The sequence below is a fragment of the Alexandromys fortis genome, unplaced genomic scaffold, assembly GCF_014885135.2.
Source record: "Alexandromys fortis isolate MF-2015 unplaced genomic scaffold, M_Fortis_MF-2015_v1.1 scaffold_9, whole genome shotgun sequence".
Lineage (NCBI taxonomy): Eukaryota > Metazoa > Chordata > Mammalia > Rodentia > Cricetidae > Alexandromys > Alexandromys fortis.
Genome location: NW_026067892.1, coordinates 534,606 through 556,293, shown reverse-complemented (window position 1 = coordinate 556,293; position 21,688 = coordinate 534,606). Strand labels below are relative to the sequence as shown.

At 54.9% G+C, this 21,688-nt stretch overlaps 1 protein-coding gene across 1 annotated transcript in view; it reads right to left on the bottom strand.

The window, feature by feature from the left end:
- Itpr3 (inositol 1,4,5-trisphosphate receptor type 3) overlaps positions 1-21,688 on the bottom strand; it is a 66,851-nt gene that overhangs the window by 22,164 nt on the left and 22,999 nt on the right. The window contains exons 3-20 of the mRNA XM_050138729.1: positions 17,779-17,900; positions 16,246-16,332; positions 14,736-14,894; positions 14,500-14,598; positions 14,052-14,135; positions 12,031-12,177; positions 11,754-11,849; positions 11,344-11,397; positions 11,044-11,186; positions 9,403-9,502; positions 9,170-9,330; positions 5,767-5,908; positions 5,030-5,191; positions 3,470-3,642; positions 2,594-2,713; positions 2,125-2,307; positions 494-745; positions 253-397 (exon numbers count right to left, since the gene is read on the bottom strand). Of these exons, the coding sequence (XP_049994686.1) occupies positions 253-397; positions 494-745; positions 2,125-2,307; positions 2,594-2,713; positions 3,470-3,642; positions 5,030-5,191; positions 5,767-5,908; positions 9,170-9,330; positions 9,403-9,502; positions 11,044-11,186; positions 11,344-11,397; positions 11,754-11,849; positions 12,031-12,177; positions 14,052-14,135; positions 14,500-14,598; positions 14,736-14,894; positions 16,246-16,332; positions 17,779-17,900 (2,429 nt within the window). The remainder of the gene's footprint in view (positions 1-252; positions 398-493; positions 746-2,124; positions 2,308-2,593; positions 2,714-3,469; positions 3,643-5,029; positions 5,192-5,766; positions 5,909-9,169; positions 9,331-9,402; positions 9,503-11,043; positions 11,187-11,343; positions 11,398-11,753; positions 11,850-12,030; positions 12,178-14,051; positions 14,136-14,499; positions 14,599-14,735; positions 14,895-16,245; positions 16,333-17,778; positions 17,901-21,688) is intronic.

The window sequence follows — 21,688 nt, the reverse complement described above, 5'->3', positions numbered from 1 at the left end:
CCAGCCCCACACCCACGGCCCGCACCCACAGCCCACTACCCGCCAGCCCCACACCCACAGCCCACTACCCGCCAGCCCCACACCCATGGCCCACTACCTGCCAGCCCCGCACCCACAGCCCACTACCTGCCAGGCCCGCACCCACGGCCCACTACCTGCCAGGCCCGCACCCACAGCCCACTACCCGCCAGCCCCACACCCACGGCCCACACCCATGGCCCACTACCCGCCAGCCCTGCACCCACGGCCCACCTCAAAGGTGAGTGTGTTCTTCTCCTCATTGGCAAAGGGCACGGCCTCGCTGACCACATTGTTAAGGTAATCTTCCACAAACTCCATGGTGCTCGCAAATTTGTTTTTCTTGTCATCACGGGAGGCATTGAGATTGGAGTCATAGCTGGAGATGGAAGGAGGGGGCATGAGGGTCCCCATGCCCCGCCCCACCACCCTGTGCCTCTCCCCCTGACCAGCCACCCACCCTCCAGACTCTCACTCCTTGATCGTGATGGCCGTGGGGATCTCTGTCCAGAGGCGGGCAAACTTGACGGGCGTCACCAGCTCCTGGGGGTCACGGTCCACGTGCACATGCAGCATCAGGTGGCAGAAGGAGGCCCGCAGGTCGAAAGGCAGCATCTCATCCGCCATGCACAGGAAAAGCAGGTCCACGCCCAGCTGCTTGGAGATCTCGTCGATGGCCAGATACTGGCGGTCCAGGCACATGCGGGCAAAGAGCTTCAGCTGGTACCTGCAGGACGCAGTGGGTCAGAACAGCGGCTGGGCCAAGGGCAGCAGGCAGCTGTTGGCCCTGGCGAGGACTCCGCAGAGTGGCAGAGGACCAACACCTGACAGAGAGGACCTCTCTCCCCCTCCCGGTAAAGGAGGCAGATATTTTCTGACTCAGCTAGGACAGGAAGCAGGTGGCTGGGAGATGGGAAGAGCCCGCTAAGCCAAAGGTGCGCGAAAGAGATGAGAACAGTAACAGAAGCTTCGCTCTGGGTGACGTCACATCTTCCTCCTCTGCACACTGCGTTACCTCTCGGGGTCCTGGAGCCAGGCCACCCTGGGTGTGCACCGTGGTCATACCCCAGGAGAGCCCGGCCACCCTGGGTGTGCACCGTGGTCATACCCCAGGAGAGCCCGGCCACCCTGGGTGTGCACTATGACTCATACCCCAGGTAAGGCCTTGAAACCTCTGTGCTTTACAGGGTCAGTGCTCCCCACTGCCCAGGGTACCGGGTGTGAGTGGTGCCCTGAGAATGGCCTTCAGTACCCAAGCACAGCTTGCAGTTAGCAAGAGCCTTCTGTGCCACCATGGAAGACATGTCTGGGTCGGGTGTGGTAGCTCACGCCTATGATCCCAGCCTGAGGAGGATGAGGCAGGAAAATCCCCTCGAGCTTGAGAACAGCCGGGGCTAAAGAGTGAGACACTGTTTCAAAAAAAAAAAAAAAAAAAAACAGGCCGTGGTGGCACACGCCTTTAATCGCAGCACTCAGGAGGCAGAGGCAGGAGGATTTCTGTGAGTTCTAGGCCAGCCTGGTCTACAGAACAAGTTCTAGGACAACTAGGGCTGCACAGAGAAGCCCTGCCTTGAAAAACAAGCAAAAACCCAAACGAACTAAAATAAAGGCCAGGTGTGATAACTCATGCAGAGGCAGGAGGACTACCATGAGTTAGAGGGTGGCCTGGTCTACACAGTAAGACCGTGTCTCAAAAAAATAAGGGGCTGGAGAGATGGCTCAGTGGTTAAGAGCAGTAGCTGCTCTTCCAGAGGACTCAGGTTCGATTCCCAGAACCCATGTGACAGCTCACAACTGTCTGTAACTCCAATCCCAGGGAATTCAATGCCTTCTTATGGCCTCCACAAGCACGAGGTATGTACAATACACACAAGCAAAACATCCACATAGAAAAACATAAAATAAAAAATAATCAAGAGCCGGTCAGATGCTCAGTGGGCAATGGGTGTTTGCTGCCAAGTCTGAGGACCCGAGTTCAAACCCAGGAACCACCCCCTGGTTCTTATGTGGAGAAAGGCTTTGTAAGGGCCAGGCCTGCACAGGTGGAGGCCCTGGCAGCACTGGAACTCAAGGGGAGGGGCTGGGGTCCCCCGCCCCCGCTGGCACCTGTAGTAACTGAGCACGTTCTCGTCATGTGCGTTGCCTGCCCGCGCCTCCTGGGCCAGCTGCCTCACACTCTTCTCGTGGTGTTCGTTGTTCCTGTCGGTCCACGTGAGCCACACTTCCTCTTCCGAGTACTCGATGCTGAGGTACTCGTGAGACTGGGCCATCTCCTTCACGGGCCGCAGCCTGCAGCCAATACCACGGTCAGGGGAGCGCCTCTGGCCACCCAGAGCCCTGACGCCCCTTATTTACTTTTTGGCACAGGTTCTCACCATATCTAACTCAGGCAGGCTGACCCCAGGTGCCCATGCCACCTTGTGTGGAGGACAAGCCGAAGCTTTTCAGGGCGGGGCTATGGCTCATTCCCCCCAGCCTCCCACACCACCCAACACACCCTGTGCCAGGCACCAAGAACAGGGGTGCCACCACCAGCCTGAACCCCAGTGAGCCCTGGGGATGAGGTACCACTCACTCCGTCTGGATGAGAATGTCGCTGTTCTTGGGGTCCAGCACACACTTGCAGATGAGTTCCTGGGTGACAGGAATGGCGATGTGGTTGGACACACACAGGTCTGAGAGGTAGTCCAAGAACCTGGGAGGACAACAGGGCCGGCAACAGCCTCAGAAGCTGCCCTGGAGGTCAGAAGCTTCCCTACAGGTCAGAAGCCTACTTGCCCTCCTTCCCAACTCTCCAGGAGCAGCAGCCCATGGCACCTTCCCAGACAAGGCAAAGAGATGAAGTCCGGGGTTGGGGAAGGCACAGGCTAAGGTTGACATTCAAAATATTTAACAACCAGTTCGGGCAGGTACTGAACGACTCAGTCGCCAGGATGGGTCTGGGGTCTCCATCTGTATGGGAACTAGTGTCTGTCATGGCTACACTGAGCCAAACCTGAGAGCGTTGTTGTCCATTTCTTCGCATCCCGTGTTCCGTGCCCTGCCCCCCTCGGGCCCTGGAGGCAGCGCACACAGTGCACGTGTCCAGCAGCTAACAACCAGCACCAGAAGCCAGCGTGGTGGTGCACGCCTTTAACCTCAGCACTCAGGAAGCAGAGGCCAGCCTGGTCTATATAGTGAGTTCCAGGACAGCCAGGGCTACATAGTAAGTCCCTGTCTCACAAAAAACCAGGGCTGGAGAAATGTCACTGGTTGCTCTTCCAGAGGTCCTGAGTTCAATTCCCACAACCACATGGTGGCTCACAACCATCTATAGTGGGGTCTGATGCCCTCTTCTGGCATAAAGGTGTACATGCAGATAGAGCCCTCATATATAAAATACATCTTAAACCAAAAGCCCAGCAGCAGGGGCTGGAAGGAGGCACAGGAGAGGCAGAGCGCGGTGGGGCACCTGGGCTCTCGGTTCTTGCGCACGAGGCTGACGAAGGTCTCCACCTCCGTCTTGGTAATATGCTTCTCCAGCAGCTTCCGGTTGTTATGTAGCAGGGCGGTGATGGTGTCCTCGGCTAGGATGTCATAGCCGATCTGTGATTGCATCATCCCAAACTGCTTGGCGATATGCTCCTGGGGAGAGGCAGATGGGCGGGGCGTCACTAGGGCTGTGGACAAGGGACGAGGCTGCTCTGCTGCAGGGCCTTGACCCCCCACACCCCAACTTCCAGATCAGGACCAACACAGGCAGAGGCCCTGACTGAGCTGGATGAGAGCCTGGCATTGCCTCCTGCGTAGCTGGGGTGACATCCAGTCCTCCTGCCTCCGTGTTAAGATGCTGGGATAGCGAGCATTTGCCACTGTGCCCAGTTCACATGGTGTTGGGAATGAACCCGGGGGTTGAGCCATGCTAGGCACACACTCTACCAACTGAGCCTCCTGTTGCCTCTGTCCACCTAACCTCTCAGCCTTCCCTCTGGAGCCCAGGAACCCTAGACCTGACCCATCTTTGTGACGGGACTGAAGCGGTCCCCAAGCAGCAGGGAACCTGCAGGACAGGTCACTCCTAAGATAAGAGCAGTTATCTAGGTGGCAAAGCTACACCCTCGACCAGATTATCTGTAATCTATTGTCGGGCCTGGGCTGAGTCACCAGGCAGGCCCAGCTATGGCCTTTGTCCCAGTTCCTCCTCCACTTAAACCTAGAGCTCAGCTTGGCAGCCAGCAACAGACTTAGGGGGTCACTGAACCCTATTATCTATTTTCCGTCCTAATGAGGCCACATTGACTATGTCTGTCTGTCTGTCTGTCTCTCTCTCTCTCTGCTTTTGACCATCACTGGTCTCTTTAATAACAGAATAGATCATTGAATCTAGCTTGTTGAGGCTGCCAGAGCCAAGCATTTCTTTTAAAAATCTCCAGTCAGGACTTTGGTGAACTAGACGGAGTCTGTGCCCTAAAGAAAAGGGCAGAGTTAAGGCTGGGAGGCCAGGCTTCTGTCCTGTGCTGTTATCTCATGGGCCCAAGCGAGCGTCTCTACACCATAGAGAAAACGAATCTGAAAAGCCCATTTCAGGGTGAGCGTGGAAGCTGCAGTCAGAGCAGAAGGGCGTCTTGTCTTTACATGGTTTCTGAGCTGTGCTCAGGGCCTTGTCTGCCTAGAGAGACTGGCTATATGGTACAAAATAGCAAAAACATGGTTCAAAAATGAAGAATTTTGGGGTAGATGGTGGCATGCCTTTAATCCCAGCACTCAGGAGGCAGAGGCAGGTGTGATCTATATAGCGAGTTCCAGGCCAGCCAGATCTACATATGAGACCCTGTCTCAGTAAACCAAAAGAGGATGATGAGGAGGAAGCAGTAATATTTTAAGATGGCAACAGCAGAGCCCAGGGCAGCCTGGGGTAAGCACCCAGCCACACCATCTGGTGCCCTCCTGTACCCTGGGCCTTAATGGTGTCTGGCTGCCCAGTGAGGAGCGAAGGCAGGGTACACACCCAGCAGGGCCATCCTGCACCCACCTGGTTCTTGCGGTAGTCCTCCTGGGAGTGCCGCAGCACCCGATAGCAGAGGCGGAACATGTACTGGTAGGGGGCATTCTTCTGGTCGGACAGTTCCTCCAGCCGCACCAGCGGGCCCTCACCCCCCTTGTCACGGAACGGAGCCTTCAGGATGCCGAAGATCTGAGGGGTGTAGAGAGTGATAGGGACTCTCCCATCCCACCTGCACCCCGCCTCATCCCGGAACCCCAGCCCTGGCTGACTCCATCCCAGAGTGTCCTTTCACAGGAGCCCAGAGCGTCCAGCTCGGCAGGACTCCAGCCTCTATGGGCTTCAGTATAATGAGGGCCACAGTTCTGCAGGAGGGGGTCAAATGAGGCGATTCCTATAGGGTGCCCATGGCTCAGATACATCTTTTCCCCCAGTGCTGGGGATGGCACCTAGGCCCTTGCCTTGAATATGCTAAGTGCGTGCTCTCCCACTGAGCCAAACCCCTACCTCCCCACTGGTGGGTCTAGGCAAGGACTTCCTTCCTAATCCATACCCTGAGCCCCTCATTAGTAAACTCTAGCACCTACCACTGATCTATGCTCTCAGTTCCTCACCGATGCATGCTAGGCAGGTGCTTTCCCGCTGAGCCACGCCCCTCTATGATCCCCCCCTTCAGTAGAGGCCCCTGGAGAGCACCCACAGGCTCTCCCGCTGAGCCACGCCCCTCCACGATCCCCCTTCAGTAGAAGCCCCTAGAGAGCACACACCTGCTTTAGTATGTTCTGTTCCCGCATCAGCTTCTGCCGTTCTCGGTTGGGCTTGGTGACCATGATGTCCAGGACATTCTGCCCATTGTTGGGAACATCGCTGACAAAAAACACCAGGTCCTCCAGCAGCTGGATGACAAACCTGGCCGAGGGCAACACGGGAAGCAAGCATGATATGATGTGCTGAGGGCAGCTCCCCAGGGCCCAGCCAACATGTGCACACACAGGCTAGCAGCTCTCTCCGGAGTCACTCACCGGTACTGCTGCCAAGCCCAGCATTAGCCCAGCTCCCACCAAACTGCTCTTAGGAAATGCCTCACACCCTATCTTCCCCCTGGATCCCAAACTGCCCCAAGAAAACAGAGCTCAGAACATTGCAGAAATAGCTGGGCAATGGGGACTGTGGGCAGTGTGTTTGCTATGAAGGGATCTGCAGTGTCCTGATTCTACCACTCAAAGCTATGTGGCCCAGAGGACATCTGACTCCTCCGAGCCCCAGTAGCCCTATAAGGCTACTTCTGGGATGATGTAAGCAGTGAGACTGGCTCCCCACGCCAGGATGCAGTGCCAGCCTGGTTCTTGCCGCTCCTCTGTGGCCCTAGAGAGAAACTCAGTCATCTGCCCTGCTCCATGGTCTCCTGCTGCCCCCCACAACTCCATCCCCTGCTGTGGAATAGTTCCTTAACTATGTAAAGATGTGTTTAACTATGAAGAGGTGTTACATCTGAGTGTTACATTTGTTTCTGCTCCACTTGTTTAACTATGTAAAAACATACATTTGTTTCTGCTGCATTTGTGTAACTATGTAAAGATGTGTTGTATTTGTTTTACCTTGCCTGCCTAAGGCACCTGATTGGCCTAATAGAAAGCTGAACAGCCAATAGCTAGGCAGCTGAAGGATAAGTGGGGATGGCAGGCAGAAGTAGGAATCTGGGCTCGAGAGATGAGAATGAGGGAGAAAGAGGGAGATGCCTGGGGCCAGACAGACACAGAGGGAGCAGGAAAGAGGGACATACAGAATGAAAGGTAAGAAGCCCCAAGGCAAATGTAGATGAAGAGAAACAGGTTAGATTAAGCTACAAGAGCTAGTGGGACAAGCCTAAGCTAAGGCTGAGCTTTCGTAACTAACAAGAAGTCTCGGTGTCTTTATATGGGAGCTGGTTGGTGGCCCAAAGATAAAGCCTACTATATATGGTGTCCAACATGGGGCCCAAATTTCCACATAGAGGCTGAGAAAGCTGGGAAAAAGAACAAAAACAAAAATGGGTATGGATCCTTTAAGGGGCTCTCCCATACAGCAAGCACTCAAGCAGCCAGCATGTTAAGTAAAAACAAAAAGCTAAGTAAAAATGCTCACCACACTGTGGGCACCAGCTTCTTAGAGCTGGGGAGATCGGGTTAGATGAAGCTCTCGGCCAGGCCCACTGGCATCAGGCTGGCTCTCATGGACCCAAGAAGGGGGAGGCAGAGCCAGCCACCACAGCCACTTAGTTGCCACTTAGCAGTTTAAGGTTTGGCTTATGTGGTCAGAAAAGGCTAGAGACACACAGTAAAGACAGGTCCATACAGAAAAGGCCCTTCTTCTGGCCTGTAGGCACACATGCAGACAGAACACTGTATACATAATAAATAAATAAATCTTAAGAAAAAAAAGGATGATGGTCATCAAAGAGCCTCCGTATAGTTGCTTTCATTGTGACAAAGCCAACTATTTGGGCAAAAACTATAGCAGAATTTCCTGCTGGCCTGGCACCAGAAAGTTAGCAGCTAGCACCGATCCCCACTGAGCCACACCTGGCAACCCTAATCCATCCCTGTGTTACAGATACCTTTTGTTGCCCTATGTGAATCTTTTTTTAAAAAATATTTATTTATTTATTATGTATACAACACTCTGTGTGTATGTCTGCAGGCCAGAAGATGGCACCAGGCCTCATTACAGATGGTTGTGAGCCACCATGTGGTTGCTGGGAATTGAACTCAGGACCTCTGGAAGAGCAGGCAATGCTCTTAACCTGAGCCATCTCTCCAGCCCCCGCTCTATGTGAATCTTGTCTGAAGGTTTCCCATGGATACAAAGCCTATGCAAAACTTGATTAGGGGCAACCTGGAAAAGCACGGTACCTCCTGAATCAGGCATTCGCACCTGGCACTGTGGGTTTGGAAGCTTCATTCGGGTTGTTTTGAGCATAGGGAAATCAACCGGCAGAAGTGTAAATCCGGGCAAAAGTAAAAATGCCCTGGGCAAAGGGAAAGTGCTTCAGTACACTGAGGCTGGGGACTCCTGCAGTTACTAAGGCTAAATTCATTCCCAAAGTGTCTCTGTGTCTTCATTTCACGGACCCGTGTGAACCCATACACCCACGCCACAACATCTGCAACACAGCTGTCCTTGCCTTGACTGTTGACAGTATGCGGTACAAACTGGACAAGCAGGGCACAAAGGAAAAAGATGTCAAACTTTGCCAAAAACAAGGCTGACAGTCCTTCAAAATTCCTGCTTCATAAAAAAGTCTCAAATATTCTAGGCCTGGGGCTGGAGAGATAGCTCAGCGGTTAAGAGCATTGCCTGCTCTTCCAAAGGTCCTGAGTTCAATTCCCAGCAATCCCATGGTGGCTCACAACCATCTGTAATGGGGTCTGGTGCCCTCTTCTGGACTGCAGACATACAGACAGAATATTGTATACATAATAAATAAATATATTAAAAATATATATATTCTAGGCCTGTAGGCAAAAGATGGATGCCCCAATGCTGCAAAGGAACCTTGTGTGACTGTCCAGGCAGCCAGCTGTCTCTGTCATTTCTATAGTTTTGGAAGTTGCTTGCACTGTACTTCCTGTTTACCAGGTAATATATCCTTCTGGGGTCTTTGATGGAGTGGAAGACTAGATTACATGTTGAAGAGTATTTCTTTAACTATGTAAAAATGTGTTGCATTTATTTATGTTGCAAAGTATTACTTTAACTACATAAAGATGTGTTATATTTGTTTATGTTGAAGAGTATTTCTTTATGTAAAAATGTATTACATTTGTTTATGCTGCATTTGTCTAATTATATAAAAAATGTCTTGCACTGCCTGCCTAAGGCACCTGATTGATCTAAAAAGAAGCTGAACGGCCAATATCTAGGCAGTAGAGGGATAGGTGGGGCTGTTGGGCAGAGAGAATAAATAGGAGGAATCTAGGCTCAAAAGAGAGCTAGGGAGAAAGAGAGGAAGACACCTGAGGCCAGTCAGCCAGGCATGGAGCAAGCAGGGAAGCAGGACCTGAGACAAACCGCTGAAGAGAAAGAGGCTAAAGTCAGAAGAGCTAGTGTGAGACGCCCAAAATAAAACCACACACTCATAACAAACAGTAACTTTCCACGTTGTGATCTGGGAGCTCCCTCCCAACACACCTGCGGTCGTTCTGGCTGATGAAGCCATCGTTGAGTTTCTCCACAGCGCTGGCCAGCATGGAGCTGGCATCATTGGCAAAGTCCAGGTCACGAATCTCAGACACGGGCACCGACACAATGGCAAAGGCCTCCTTGTCTTCCTTGGTGGGGCACGTGCCCAGCTATAGAGACAAGGGTCAGCAGGGTGCCAGGGACCCTCCAGCAGGACCCAGCCCCACCACGAGGTTCCGCACCATGAGCCGGATAGGCCGCTCCTCTTCCACGTCGATGGGCTCATTGGTGCTCTGGATCCACGTGTTGGTGCAGAGGTGCCGCAGCCGCACATACGAGTTCCTGGTGAGAGGACACAGAGCTAGTGAGGGAGGGTGCCACAGACGGCAGGTACTCTCGGCTCACCAGTCCCCAACACCGTCCGCTTGCTCTGCTCTCCACGGTGTGCACGGCACACCTCCACAGTGTGGTTACTGAGGATGGGTGAGCCCTGGCCCTACTGTGGTGTACCCCTAAACCAATGTGTGCTGATGGGCAAGGGGCCAGCATTCACCTGAATAAACCAAGCCCCCAGGAAGTGTCAGGTTAGAGACCAGGGGCTAACGGTTCCTCCATTATTCCCCAGAAATCCTAGTGACAGGCCTTGCTGTTCCCTTTTATAGATGGCAGACTGAGACAGCGTGGTGGACGCATCTACCTGAGGTCTCGTGGCCAGAAAACACTGAGGCCTGGATGACTCGGGATTTTTTGCTTCGAGGCATGCACATGTGTGTACAGACTTGAGTGCATGTGTGCTCAGAACTGGAGGTTAACATAGGCCATTTCCTCCACCGCTCGCCATCTTTTATATGGAGGTAGGGTCTCTTGTTGAACCAGGAACGCGACACATTGCAGCATCTAGCTAGCCGTGCCAACTACAGAGATTCCCAGTCAGCAGGCCTCACTCCCACCCAGCATCCGGACTCTGGTCCTCACGCTTGGACAGAAAGTGCTTTATCCGCGGAGCCATCTCTACACCCCTGTGATATTTTCTTCATTTCTCCTGCAGCCCTGGCTTCAAGCTCACTACGTACGTAGTAGAGAATAAGATGGTCCTCCTGCCCCCATCTCCGGCATGCCGGAATCACATGTCTGGGCCGCCGCTCCGGGTCTACACAGTGCTAGGTACTGAATCCAGGCCTTTGTGTCTGCCAGGCAAGCCCTCTTCCAGCCAAGCCGCAGCCTCGGTCACAGGAATGTGACAGTCTACATTCTCAGGGTTGGTAGGACTTTACAGGCGTGGCAGCCTGACCTCCCAGACAGCATCTGAGTTCTCCAGGTGCCTGGCTGTGACAGACCAGTTCACGCTTTGTGCTTGAGTACAATCAGAGGGTGCTCTTTCATTCCCAGCTGCCCAGGCCTGAATAATCACATAGAAACTATTAACTACAACACTGTTCAGCCTATTAGCTCAGGCTTCTTGTTAACTAACTCTTACATCTTAAATTAACCCATTTCTATTAATCTGTGTATTACCACAAGGCTATGGCTTACTGGTAAGGTTCCGGGCTGTCTGTCTCCTTCAGTAGCTACGTGGCATCTCCCTGAGTCCTCCTACTCTCTATACACACCTTGCAGCCTGGCTATATTCTGCCTGCCATAGGCCAAAGCAGCTTTATTCATTAACCAATAAAAGCAACACATACACAGAAGGACCTCCCACAGCACTCGAGCGCCTGCTGGACCGGGCCAAGAGGCTGAGAAGCAGCTCTGTAATAAAGACAGGGCAGACCCCAGTGCAGCAAAGGAGGCTGTGCCTGCACACAAGCCACCAACAGCTCTCAGAACAGCAGACCCAAGAGGTCCCAGGAACAAAAGGCCTCAGGCAGATGGCGCACACCTACCGGGGCACGAAGGAATCAGTTTTCTGCAGCGTGGTGGGGTCCAACTCAAACAGAGAGGCAATGTCGTTGCCGTGTGGCACGGCTACCAGGCGGTACTTGATCTTCTCTCCCGCGTTCCTGCGGCCTGTGCGGCCCTGGGCCCCCTGGGAGGAGGACCCCCGGGTCAGGCAAGATCCCACCTACTTCCTAGGTTGCTTGGCCTTGCACCTCCTGTCCCACACCACTCCCGCCCGCTCCCAGCCCCCTCACCCCGCCACTCCCCCCTCCCAGCCCGGGCAGCCGCCCTGCTCCACTCCTCACCGGTCCTGCTGCTGCTTTGGGATCTGAGGCATCGCCTTTGTAGCTGGGGTTTTCCTGAACAGAGGTGCAAGGTGAGGGGGATTACTACGCTGTCAGCACACACACCCCAAACACAGGATCAAACCCAGAAGGCACCCCAAGATGGTTAGCCCAGGCCATGCGACTCCTGGAGGAGCTGTGCAGAGAGCCCCTCATGGTCCCTTCTCCATAGGCACACACATGAGCAAGGTGCACATGCTCCCTGTGTCCCGGCACACACAAACATGCCATGTTCATGCGTGAGCAAGCATACGCAGGCTCCCTGTGTCCCCGGCACACACAGATGCCATGCCCATGTGTGAGCAAGCGTGCGCATGCTTCCCGTGTCCCCAGCACACACAGATGCCATGCCCACTCCACCCTTCGCTCACCTCGGCAGCTAGATAGTTGCCTGTGGCCAGGTGCTTGAACCGGTACAGACCGTTCCAGTGTCCCGCTCCTCCTCTGCACGGGTCGTGGTGGACCACCTGGGGACAGGTAAGGGTGAGGTGGTGAGGACTGAAAGGGAAGCCCAGACGCTGGGAGGCCTGTGGGGATCGAAGTGCCCAGTCCTCCCTAGCCTCTTGGCGATTGTGGGGCCAGGGGAAGGACTGGACAGACATTCCACCCTCGTGGGTACCGGGAAGCGAACACGGTGTGGGCTCTGACCTCCACCTCCCAGAGTGCGTTGGAGCTGGTGGCCGAGGTGGCCGACTGGCGCAGCGTGGTTCGCAGGAACACCTGCAGCTTGCCCTTGTACTCATCGCAAGTGAGGAACTTCTCCTGCTCTGCGTGGAACAGCCGCACCACGTCTCCCTGTGGGCGGGGGCGGGGTCAGGCATTCACAGTCACTCCCCCAGGTTCAGGGTCCCCCAGATGCAGCCTGCCACAGGGAGGGGGGAGGGTGGGACTGTGCGCAGCCCTCTACCCCAGGTTTCCATACTCCAACCCTCCTGGCACCTCCAAATGCCTCTGTCAGGAAAGCAGGAAGGACTCCAGCTCTCAGGCTCCCAGCCTAGGGCCGCCCCCTCCCTCTAATACCCTAACACCCTCCCCTTCTTTTAACTCTCTGTGGCAGCTGGAGGGTGGTAGCCATGGGTTCACCTCCAGATCTTAAGACAAAAACTGGGTTTGAATCTTGCTCCCCCATGCTATGAGGGGTGGGATATTTGGGGGAGGGGGTTCGAGACAGGGTTTTTCTGTAGTTTTCTAAGCCTGTCCTGGAACTAGCTCTTATTGGCCAGGTTGGCCTCGAACTCACAAAGATCAGCCTGCCTCTGCCTCCCAAGTGCTAGGATTAAAGGCGTGAGCTACCACCACCACCGCCGCCACCACCGGCTTGATATATTCCTTATTTGTCTGTGAGCCTCAGCTGTGCCTTCTACAGAATGGAGCCACTCTGGCTTCGGCAGAAACAATCACAAGGTTTGATGGAGGACCAGAGTACCACTGCGCTACCCAGGCAGAGAAGGGAGGCATCCTGCCAAGAGCCACGCAGCCCGGAGCAAGTGGGAGAGTCCCTGCCTCAGTCCCAGGGCCCACACCTTAGTCCCGCCTTCATACTTGCTCCCCCTGCGGGCGGCTACGCAGCAGGTTCTCGGAGCTTGGCTGTCTCCCTGCACTGAACCTGGCTCTAGACGCAGTACTCAGGTGACCCTCGGGTGGACAAAGAAATGAGCGATGTATCCGCACCCAGACTGCATCAGTCCCTACAGCAGAACCCAGAGACACTGTGTGGCCGGTTCAGGGAAGGTACAAACAGGTGGGCTTTGAGGAGAACGCCTTGCTTCTAGCCTGCCTGGAGCCTAACCCAACACCATGACAGCCTCGCCAGATCTCACAGGAAATGGCGGAGGGGGGCCCAAAGCGAGCCTGTCTAATACATGCTGCCCAGAGCATGTGTCACAGGGCAGCTTTGGGGAGGGGCACTGGGCTGGGTTCTGGCTGACGCCTGGACAACAGGAAGGTTCCATGAACAGAGGGAGAAAGCCTGTGAGCAACCCAGGCTGATGGGGGCAGCCAGGGCAATCAGAGCAATAAGGGAGCCATCTTAGAAGGAAAGGGGTGAAGGGTGCCCCTGGGGCTTCTGAGCAGGGAGCAGGCTGGCCTCCTCACAGTACCTGCTTTGAGGCCTCGCACCCTCACAGCCCCCCAAGGCTATTCTAGCTGGGGTGCCTCACTCTTTGTTACCCCACCCCCAACCTGCCTCTCCATCAGAAGCTTGGCTTTTAGGTTCTCAGACATTCTCCCCTGTGCCTCAGTATTCACTACAGGGCACTGGCTGCTCTGCCTGTTGGGCCAGCCCCTCCCTGGCCTGGCTGCCACCTCCTCTCCCAATGTACACACTGGCATGTCTGGGGACAGGGAAGAGGCACCAACCCCCATGGCAGGTGGGCAGACACCGACTTCTGGCAGCAGGCAGGAGCAGCCTTTTCTTGCCAAAGAAAGCTCAGGGCACAATAAGGGGCCCACAGAGTAAAAGTCAGAGACAGGAAAGGGTGCTCCACGGATGTGGCCACTCTGAGGTGGAGGACAGGGTAGGGAGGTCTCTGATGTTCCTCTGCAAGAGAAGAAAAGGAGGAGAGCCAAGGGGGGACGAGATAACTGGACACATGGGAGACTTCTGGGGGCAGAGGGAAGCTGAAGAGAACAGAGCTGTCATTTGACAGCTGGGAGGGACTCGAACTTACCCCCTTCAACACCTCCTCCAGGTGGTCCCGGAATTGCATGAATAGATTGATCTTCCAGCTGGTATTGCAGTTGACAGAGTTGACCTGGGGGGGGGGGGGCAGGCTGGTGACACAGCTGGTCTGCCAGCTGCCAAGCGTGACCAGCGCTGAAGACCAAGGAGGGGGAAGGGAGAGGGGAAGGGAGAGGGGGAAGCCAGCCCAGCTCCTGTTGTGGCTCTGGGTGCTTCCCGAAGCCAAGATGCCAGGGTCCTTGTGGCAACTGGCCAGTGGGGTGAAGGATGAGATTGAATGCTGGGAGGCAGAGCAGGGAAGCAGTGAGGCCCAGGGTTCCAGGCAGCACCAGAGGCAGAGATGTGCGGGGAGGGACACACAGACACACAGACACACACACACACGGGGGGGGGGGGGATCTGGCTCAACCCCGGGACACACTCCTCGTCCCGCTCACCTCCTTGCAGCCAGCGTTGTCACTAAGCTCGTAATTGCTGGCATGTAGAGGCTGCCCTGCGTTGACAGGATTCAGGATCACCTTGTCCCCCACGACCACCTTTGGGACAGGACAAAGTGAGGCGAGAAGATTAAAAACATTTTCCAGCAGGGTCTCCGCCCTCTGCTCAGTCATGGGATCCCTCTGGAGGGTGGGCCACACTGCCTAGCCCCCTCCTGCCCTGGTCTTGTGCTCACATTGTCCCCATTGCTCCGCAGCTTCCAGAAGGGCTGGATGAAGAGCCAGGAGCCCTCGTTGCCTGTAGCATCCAGCGTCACCCGCATGGCGTTTTTCTCCAGCAGCGCCGGCAGCCGCTTGTTCACCGTCAGGTACTTGTTGCTTTTCATGTGAAGGAGCTGAGGCAGAGGTGTGGCGGGAGTGAGGCGCCAGGCCTGGGAGGCCAGGACGCCAGACACACCGTCGCAGGCTGACACGCACTGACACACGCACACCTTGTCAAACTGCATGCCAGGTCAAAGTGCAGCTCAGCAGGAGACGACCCGCCAAGCACGCACCTCCATGAAGAAACAGAAATTATGCACATTTTAACCCGAGTCATCGCTTCTCAGACACAGTCCAGGACTCCTGGAGTTCTGACGTTCCTGCCTGCACCCCTCAGTGCTGATCTGCAGAGATCCACCTACCCTGTTTATGAGGCTCCAGGGTTTAGCTCGGGCTCTGCGCTCGCCAGGCAAGCATACTCTACCAGGTAAACTCCGTCTACAGCCCTAGCTAATCTTACACAGAATCTTACAATCCCACAGGCAAACAATGAAGGGTTAAAGTCTTAGGTGGGCTGAGAGGCTTGGCACAGAAAAGCTGACTTCACAATAATGCCTGTGGACTGTTGGTGCTCTGGTTAGAGGATGGGCACATCTCCCAGTGGCATCTACACTCTGAGACGGCAGACATGCAGATGGAACCTCCCAGCCCCTTTCCGTCTGAAGCCCAAGCACACTGTACAGACTTCTAGAGACTTCAGAAGTTCTGCTTAAAGAAACAATTCTGCTTCTGAAGGTGCCTTTCTGCTTTTGTTTCCACATCACCTCCGTCACCCTGATCTAACAAATGCTATCACTGGCCTGCTTTAAGATTTATTTATTTTTACGTGTAGAAAGATATTTCCGGTGTGCATGTATATGCAGTGTGTGCATGCAGTACCCACAGAGGCCAGAAGAGGGCACTGGATCCCCTGGAACTGGAGTTAGGCAGCCCCATTTGGTGGCTGGAAATCTAACTTGGGTCCTCTGCAAGAGCAGCAAGTGCTCCCATCCACTGAGCCATCTCCAGCCCGACTGGCTTGTGTACCAGTGAAGTAAACAGGGAGTTAAGGAATTTGAGGTCACCACACTATTGAGATCAGAGCCTAGCTAAGTATGTGCTCATGACCCTGAGCTAAAAACACTCCCCTGGGCACAGTACAGTACAGAAGTACAGTTGAAAAGGTGGTAGCAGCCATCCACCGGAAATATCATCACACACACACATTCACTCACACATATACACACACTCACTCACACAGACACACACATACACTTATACACACACTCACACACACACTCATCCACACAGATACACACACATACACTTATACACACACTCATACACATATACACACACATACATACACACACATACATGTACTCTCACACACTCACGCACGTGCACACACAGAGGGGCAGGGAGTGCTCTGCACCAAGGCCACACCTGGATCACGCTGCCGTACTTGACCACGTCACCGTGAACCTTCTTGTTCTCTGTGTCATTCTGCTTCTGCTCCATCTGGGCTGCGTGCTGCAGATAAGGGGGGGCAGGGGGGGCTCAGAAACTGCTCCAGAGGAAGATGACGCCACCATGCATGTGTGTGCTTGCATAAACACACTCACCCACCCATCCTTGGCCCTGTCTCTGGTGCTGCATCCAGAGGCCCTCCTTCCTCCCACTAAGCAATGGCCTGAGGCCTCAAATGCAGAGGACAGCCAGCCTGCGATATCACGGCTCACCATGGCCGAGAAGTCTGATCCCACCCTGAAGGGCACCTTCCACGAGGACCCTGAGCTCTCATGCCTTTGACACATCCAGCAACTTGAGCCTGTGACCACTCCTTACCCCCATTCTTCAGACTAAGCTGGGTAAAGGCCACTTCCCATCCCTCCCTGACCCCTCCAGAGATCCCTTCCCTGATGCTGCTCCAGCTCAGATGGCCTCAAGTATAAGTAAGCTCCATTACCTCTTAGGGGAGCCCCTATAAACTGGGCCATCAACCTAGACCCTTGATGAAGAAAGGCCTCCTCCATCAGACAAGCACACTCTGAGGACAGCGGCCCCTCTGCCCTTTCCTCCCACTCAGGGCTGTTGGGTCTAGGGTAAATCAAGCCAGGGTCACAGAGGCTGCAGGGGAACCATGTGTGTTCCGTGTGATCCTTCAGAGCTACAGTGTGAGGCTCTGACTCGGGTGTGAGCCCCGGGTCTCAGCCCCAACTCAGTCTACAGTGGCTGTAGAGAGGAAGCCGGGGATAGCCCACCCTGAGACCAGAGCTCAGGCAGTCCCTTCTGCTCTCCCTCCACAGCCCGGTCACGGCTATGGGATGGGGGTCCACCCAGCTATTCCAGTCCCACGGCCCCAGGGCAGGGGCCTCAGAGGCTCTCCACAGCTGCTGCCCCTACGGGCGGTGTCCGCACTGGCCACACCTGAGCTATGCTCAGAGGACATTCCGTGTATGTGTCTACCAGGCCAGTGCCACAGCACTATACATGTGCCCAGGAAGGAGAGTCAGGGTCCTAGGGGCTGCCTCGGCTCAACCTGACCCACAATATGGGCAGATGGGTCCCAAGAGCCCCAGGCTGCAGCTCTATAAAGCAGCGGGAGACCCAGCGTTAAGACGAGACCCAGTGTTCTCCGGTGAGGTTCCCCAGAGCCACCACCTCAGGAGCCACTGGTAAGTCCAAGTACAGTTGTTTGGGTTGCCCACATCTAACCACTGAGTCATGTGCCCCGGCACAGGGCTAAGCCCATCTTGGAACTGGCAGGAAGGATTTATACAGACATTGGGTTCCTGGACGGGTACTCCACTCCCTGTCTGCCCCAAATCATGGGCTTTTACACCAGTCTTGCCCATCTCATGCATGAAGCCGCCACTGACTGAGGAGTGGAGGCCCTGTTGTACAGCCAGTGCTGTGCACGCAGTCCTTAACACCCCCGTACCATGTGCCCCAGGCCCTGTGCGCCCATGCACACACCTGCAGCTTCTGCAGCAGTACCACGTCGGCAATCTTCTCCTTGTCCTGCTTAGTCTGCTTGGCTTTCCAGTACTGTTTCTGTGCAGAGTAGCGGTTCATGGGGCAGACTTTGAAGAGGCAATCTGGGTGTGACAGGAAGAGATGGGGACTCAGTCAGAGTCAGAGCTCCCTGGCAGAACCCCAAGTCTCTGCCTCCTGCCCACTCTGTGGGACAGGACAGAGCTACAGACCCGGGGGCTGAAGACATGGCTTGGAGCTTAGGTGCTTGCTGAACACTCATGAGGGCTGGAGTTCAGCTCCGAGCACCCATGTATCAAATGGGGCAGCCACACAGACGCCTGTAACCCCAGCCATGAGGCGGGTGGAAACAGAAGAGCCTTCCAGCAGAGCTGAGACACAAGACCCAGGTCCAAGGAGAGCCTCTGCCTCAAAGGAATGGGTGAAAGTATAAAAGGAAAATACTAAGTGCCACCTTCTGGCCTCCACACATTTGCAAATACACACACACACACACACACACACACACACACGCGCGCGCGTGCGCGCGTGCATGAAATAAAACTAAATCTTAAGAAAAATTTGCCTGGTGTGGTGGTACACACCTTTAATCCCAATACTTGGGAGTCAGAAAGAGTGAATCTCTGTGAGTTCAAGGCTAGCCTTGTCTACAAAGCAGTCCCAGGACTGTTATACAGAGAAACCCTGTCTCAAAAAACAGAAGAAGGAAGAAGGAGAGGGAAGGAGGAAAGGAGAAAGGAAGAGATAGAAAGAGGGAAGGAAGGAGGAAGGAAGAGCGAGAGCGAGAAAGAAAAAGAAAGAAAGAAAGAAAGAAAGAAAGAAAGAAAGAAAGAAAGAAGGAAAGAAATTGGAGCCTCTCAGAAAACTGGAGTGTGAGAAGATCTCCCTTTTCCCTCTAGGGAAGCTACCAGGTTCTTCACCTCCAAGGCCTCACTCCATGCCGTCTGTGCCGGCTTTTGCAGGTGTGGACAGCTATTGCTCCTGCCGTATTCCTTACCAGATTGCCCTGCCTTCCTGGCTCACCCCATTCTCACAGCTGACTCAACATCACACAATCCCACGGTGTGAGGGACAGCTCATAGCCCCCAGTCTGCTTTGGGGTGAGGCTAGACCAATCGCCCATGCTGGACTGTTTTCCCAACACCACGTTCTGCTCAGCTTCTGCACTGCCCCCAGATGACAGATAAGAGTCCCCCACACACTCCAGTTCCTGGGGACCCTTATACAACAAGCTATGCTTCTCGGCCTCTTGATCTGGTCAGAACAGAAACCGAGGTCCAGAAACAGAAATCGCGACTGAAATTTTCATTTTGGCCAAGAAACAAAACACCTGTCACTTCTGTAAGTCCAAACTCCAAAAACCGGTATCCTAAATTTCTACTAAGCTAAAGGAGGCCTCTGCTGGAAGAGCCTGAAGTTTGAGGGGGAAGAGTGGGCTCCGGGGACGGATGGGCTGTGCACACTGGCAGTGTGAGACAGCAGCCCTGTGCATTGTGAACACCCCAACACGACAAGAGTCATAGCCTCGAGGGAAGCTGGCCTCAGTCTCCCCAAGAACCCTCTACAGCTAGGGCTGAGCATCAGACTACAAACTCTGGGGACAGGGCCAGCAGAAGACCTGAGCGGGGCAAGTGCAGGGGGTGGGGGCAGGAGACAGGAAGTCACGAGGACAGGATCCCCCTCCCTGACCCATCATGCTCCCCCCTATGACCACATCCCTCTCGAGGTTAGGGCGGGCTATCAGGGGATCTATAGCAGACCTGATCTCCCATCAGCCTGTGGGGTACAGAGGTCCCGGAACTGTTGAGGAGAAAAGTCAGGAGAGGCCAGTGTCGTGGAGGAGGAGACCGGAGGGGCAAGCAGCGATTCTAAAACAGAGAGGCCTCCAGGGCTACGCACTAAGTACACCTTGCACCCCAGCATGAAGGGTGGCCCTGCTACAAAGATGCTCCCCGTGTGTTTGAGGGCTCTGCTCAGTCTTTGGGGTGCAGCTGGGGTCTTCCTGCTTCTCCAGGCCATGCTGAGGCTCCACCTCATCCCCAGGTTCCCCCACCCCACCCCCCGTTGCCAGGGTTGGTGGCAAACCCCTCTCCCCACTGATCTATTCCCCAGGGGCTGGGTACACATGTGAGTGCAGTTCCTGAGGCTGCCAGAAGACGGCGTCAGATCCCCTAGAGTGGGAGTCACAGGCAGGTGTGAGCTGCCTGACATGGGAGACAGGCGCTGAACTCCGGTTTCTGTAAGAGTGGTGCTCCATCCCCGGGCCCCTTCCCCAACTCTGAATGTTGCCTGGCCCCCAAGAAGGGCATAGTACATGTCACTAAAGAGTCAGAACCTGTGTGGACACAAACCATCTTTGCACCCAAGAGAGGAGGAAGTGAAGCAACGTCACACCCTGGTCCTGAATCTTCCCTGGAAACCCCCAGAACTGTGAGGTCCATCCACTTGTCCTGCACGGACCCTCCCTGGAGCCCCACCCACACTCTATGCCCCAAGGACCTATGGGACAGTTTCTGTGCACTGTGCTTTGCCCAAAGGCAGCTGTGTCAGAACCCGAGGGGTCCAGAAGCTTCTCACAGCATGGGTGACAGGAGCCCACAGCATCGCAGACCACGAGGAAAGGCTGAGGGTAGAGGAGTATCCAGGGGACACAGGGCAAGGCCCTCTGCAGAAGACCAGGCGGGGCTGGGGGTGTGACTCAGAGGGCAGAGCGCTTCCAGGCATTCCCAAGGCCTGGGTTCCACAGTCCCAGCACTTAGGAGGTGGAGGACCTGGGGCTACAGCGACTCTACAGCCATCTGTCCACATTCACCCTTCACAATCATCCCCGGGATGAGGCAGCCTCTAGCTATGAACACTGCAGGTCCCAGAGGTCTCAGGAAGAACCTAGAAGTACACTCTTCCGTGACGTCTCTCAGGGAGGAACCCAGGGCCCCACACTCTGCCTGAGCCACATCCTCTGCCCTTGGGATAAGCATGTTTTAAACATTTCTTTTTATTTATGAGCATGTGTGTGCCCCATGTGAGGGTGCCTGTGGAGGTCAGAACTGGAGCATCGGATACCCTGACCATGGATTTACAGGCAATGGCTGTTTGAAACTGAACTTGGGTCCTAACCACTGAGCCATCTCTCCAGCCTTGGAAGGGGAACTTTTAAAGTTGGGTAGCCAGGGGCTGGGAGGTGGCTCAAGAACACTCGCTCCTAGGGGGACCGGGTTTTGACTCCAGCACCCACGCAGCAGCTCACAACCGTCTGTGACTCCAGTTCTAGAGGTCGAATGCCCTCTTCTTACTTTCTTGGGTACCAGGCACACTCCCAGGGCACAGAAATGCATGCAGGGAAACATTCAGACATATTAAATAAAGCAAGTAAACTTTTCTTTAAAACAGAGGGGTGGCTGGAAGGGTCTGGGTTTATAGTGTGAAAACAGAGTTTACAACCGCATGTGGTGTTGCTGGGGGAGAGCAGGCTACACAAGTTCTCAGCCACCCGACAGGTCCCAAACATGAACTGTGGTCCATGGATGGGAAAGCAGAGCCTTCGAAGGCGCAGGGGGCTGGCAGGAGGTGACAAGGTGGTGTGCTTAGGCTGCTGTGCTGGCGGGGTGTGGAACGGGGCGTGGGGACCAAATAACAATACGGATGGAAGCGGCCACATTCCGTCACCCTGGACGGTGCCACCACAGGACTGGTGTCCTGAGTGCTTCTCTGCAACGGGATAAAAAGATGGAAAGCAGCCCGTGGGGTCCCCAGTGGGTACCCCGAAACAAGTCATGTTGGAAAGGCACAGGGAGGCCACACCGCAATGGGAGGAAAATGGCTTCAGGTGGCACTCGGTGACTGTAGCATCATGGGGAGGGGGGGAGGGGGGGAGGGGGGAGGGGGGGGGGGG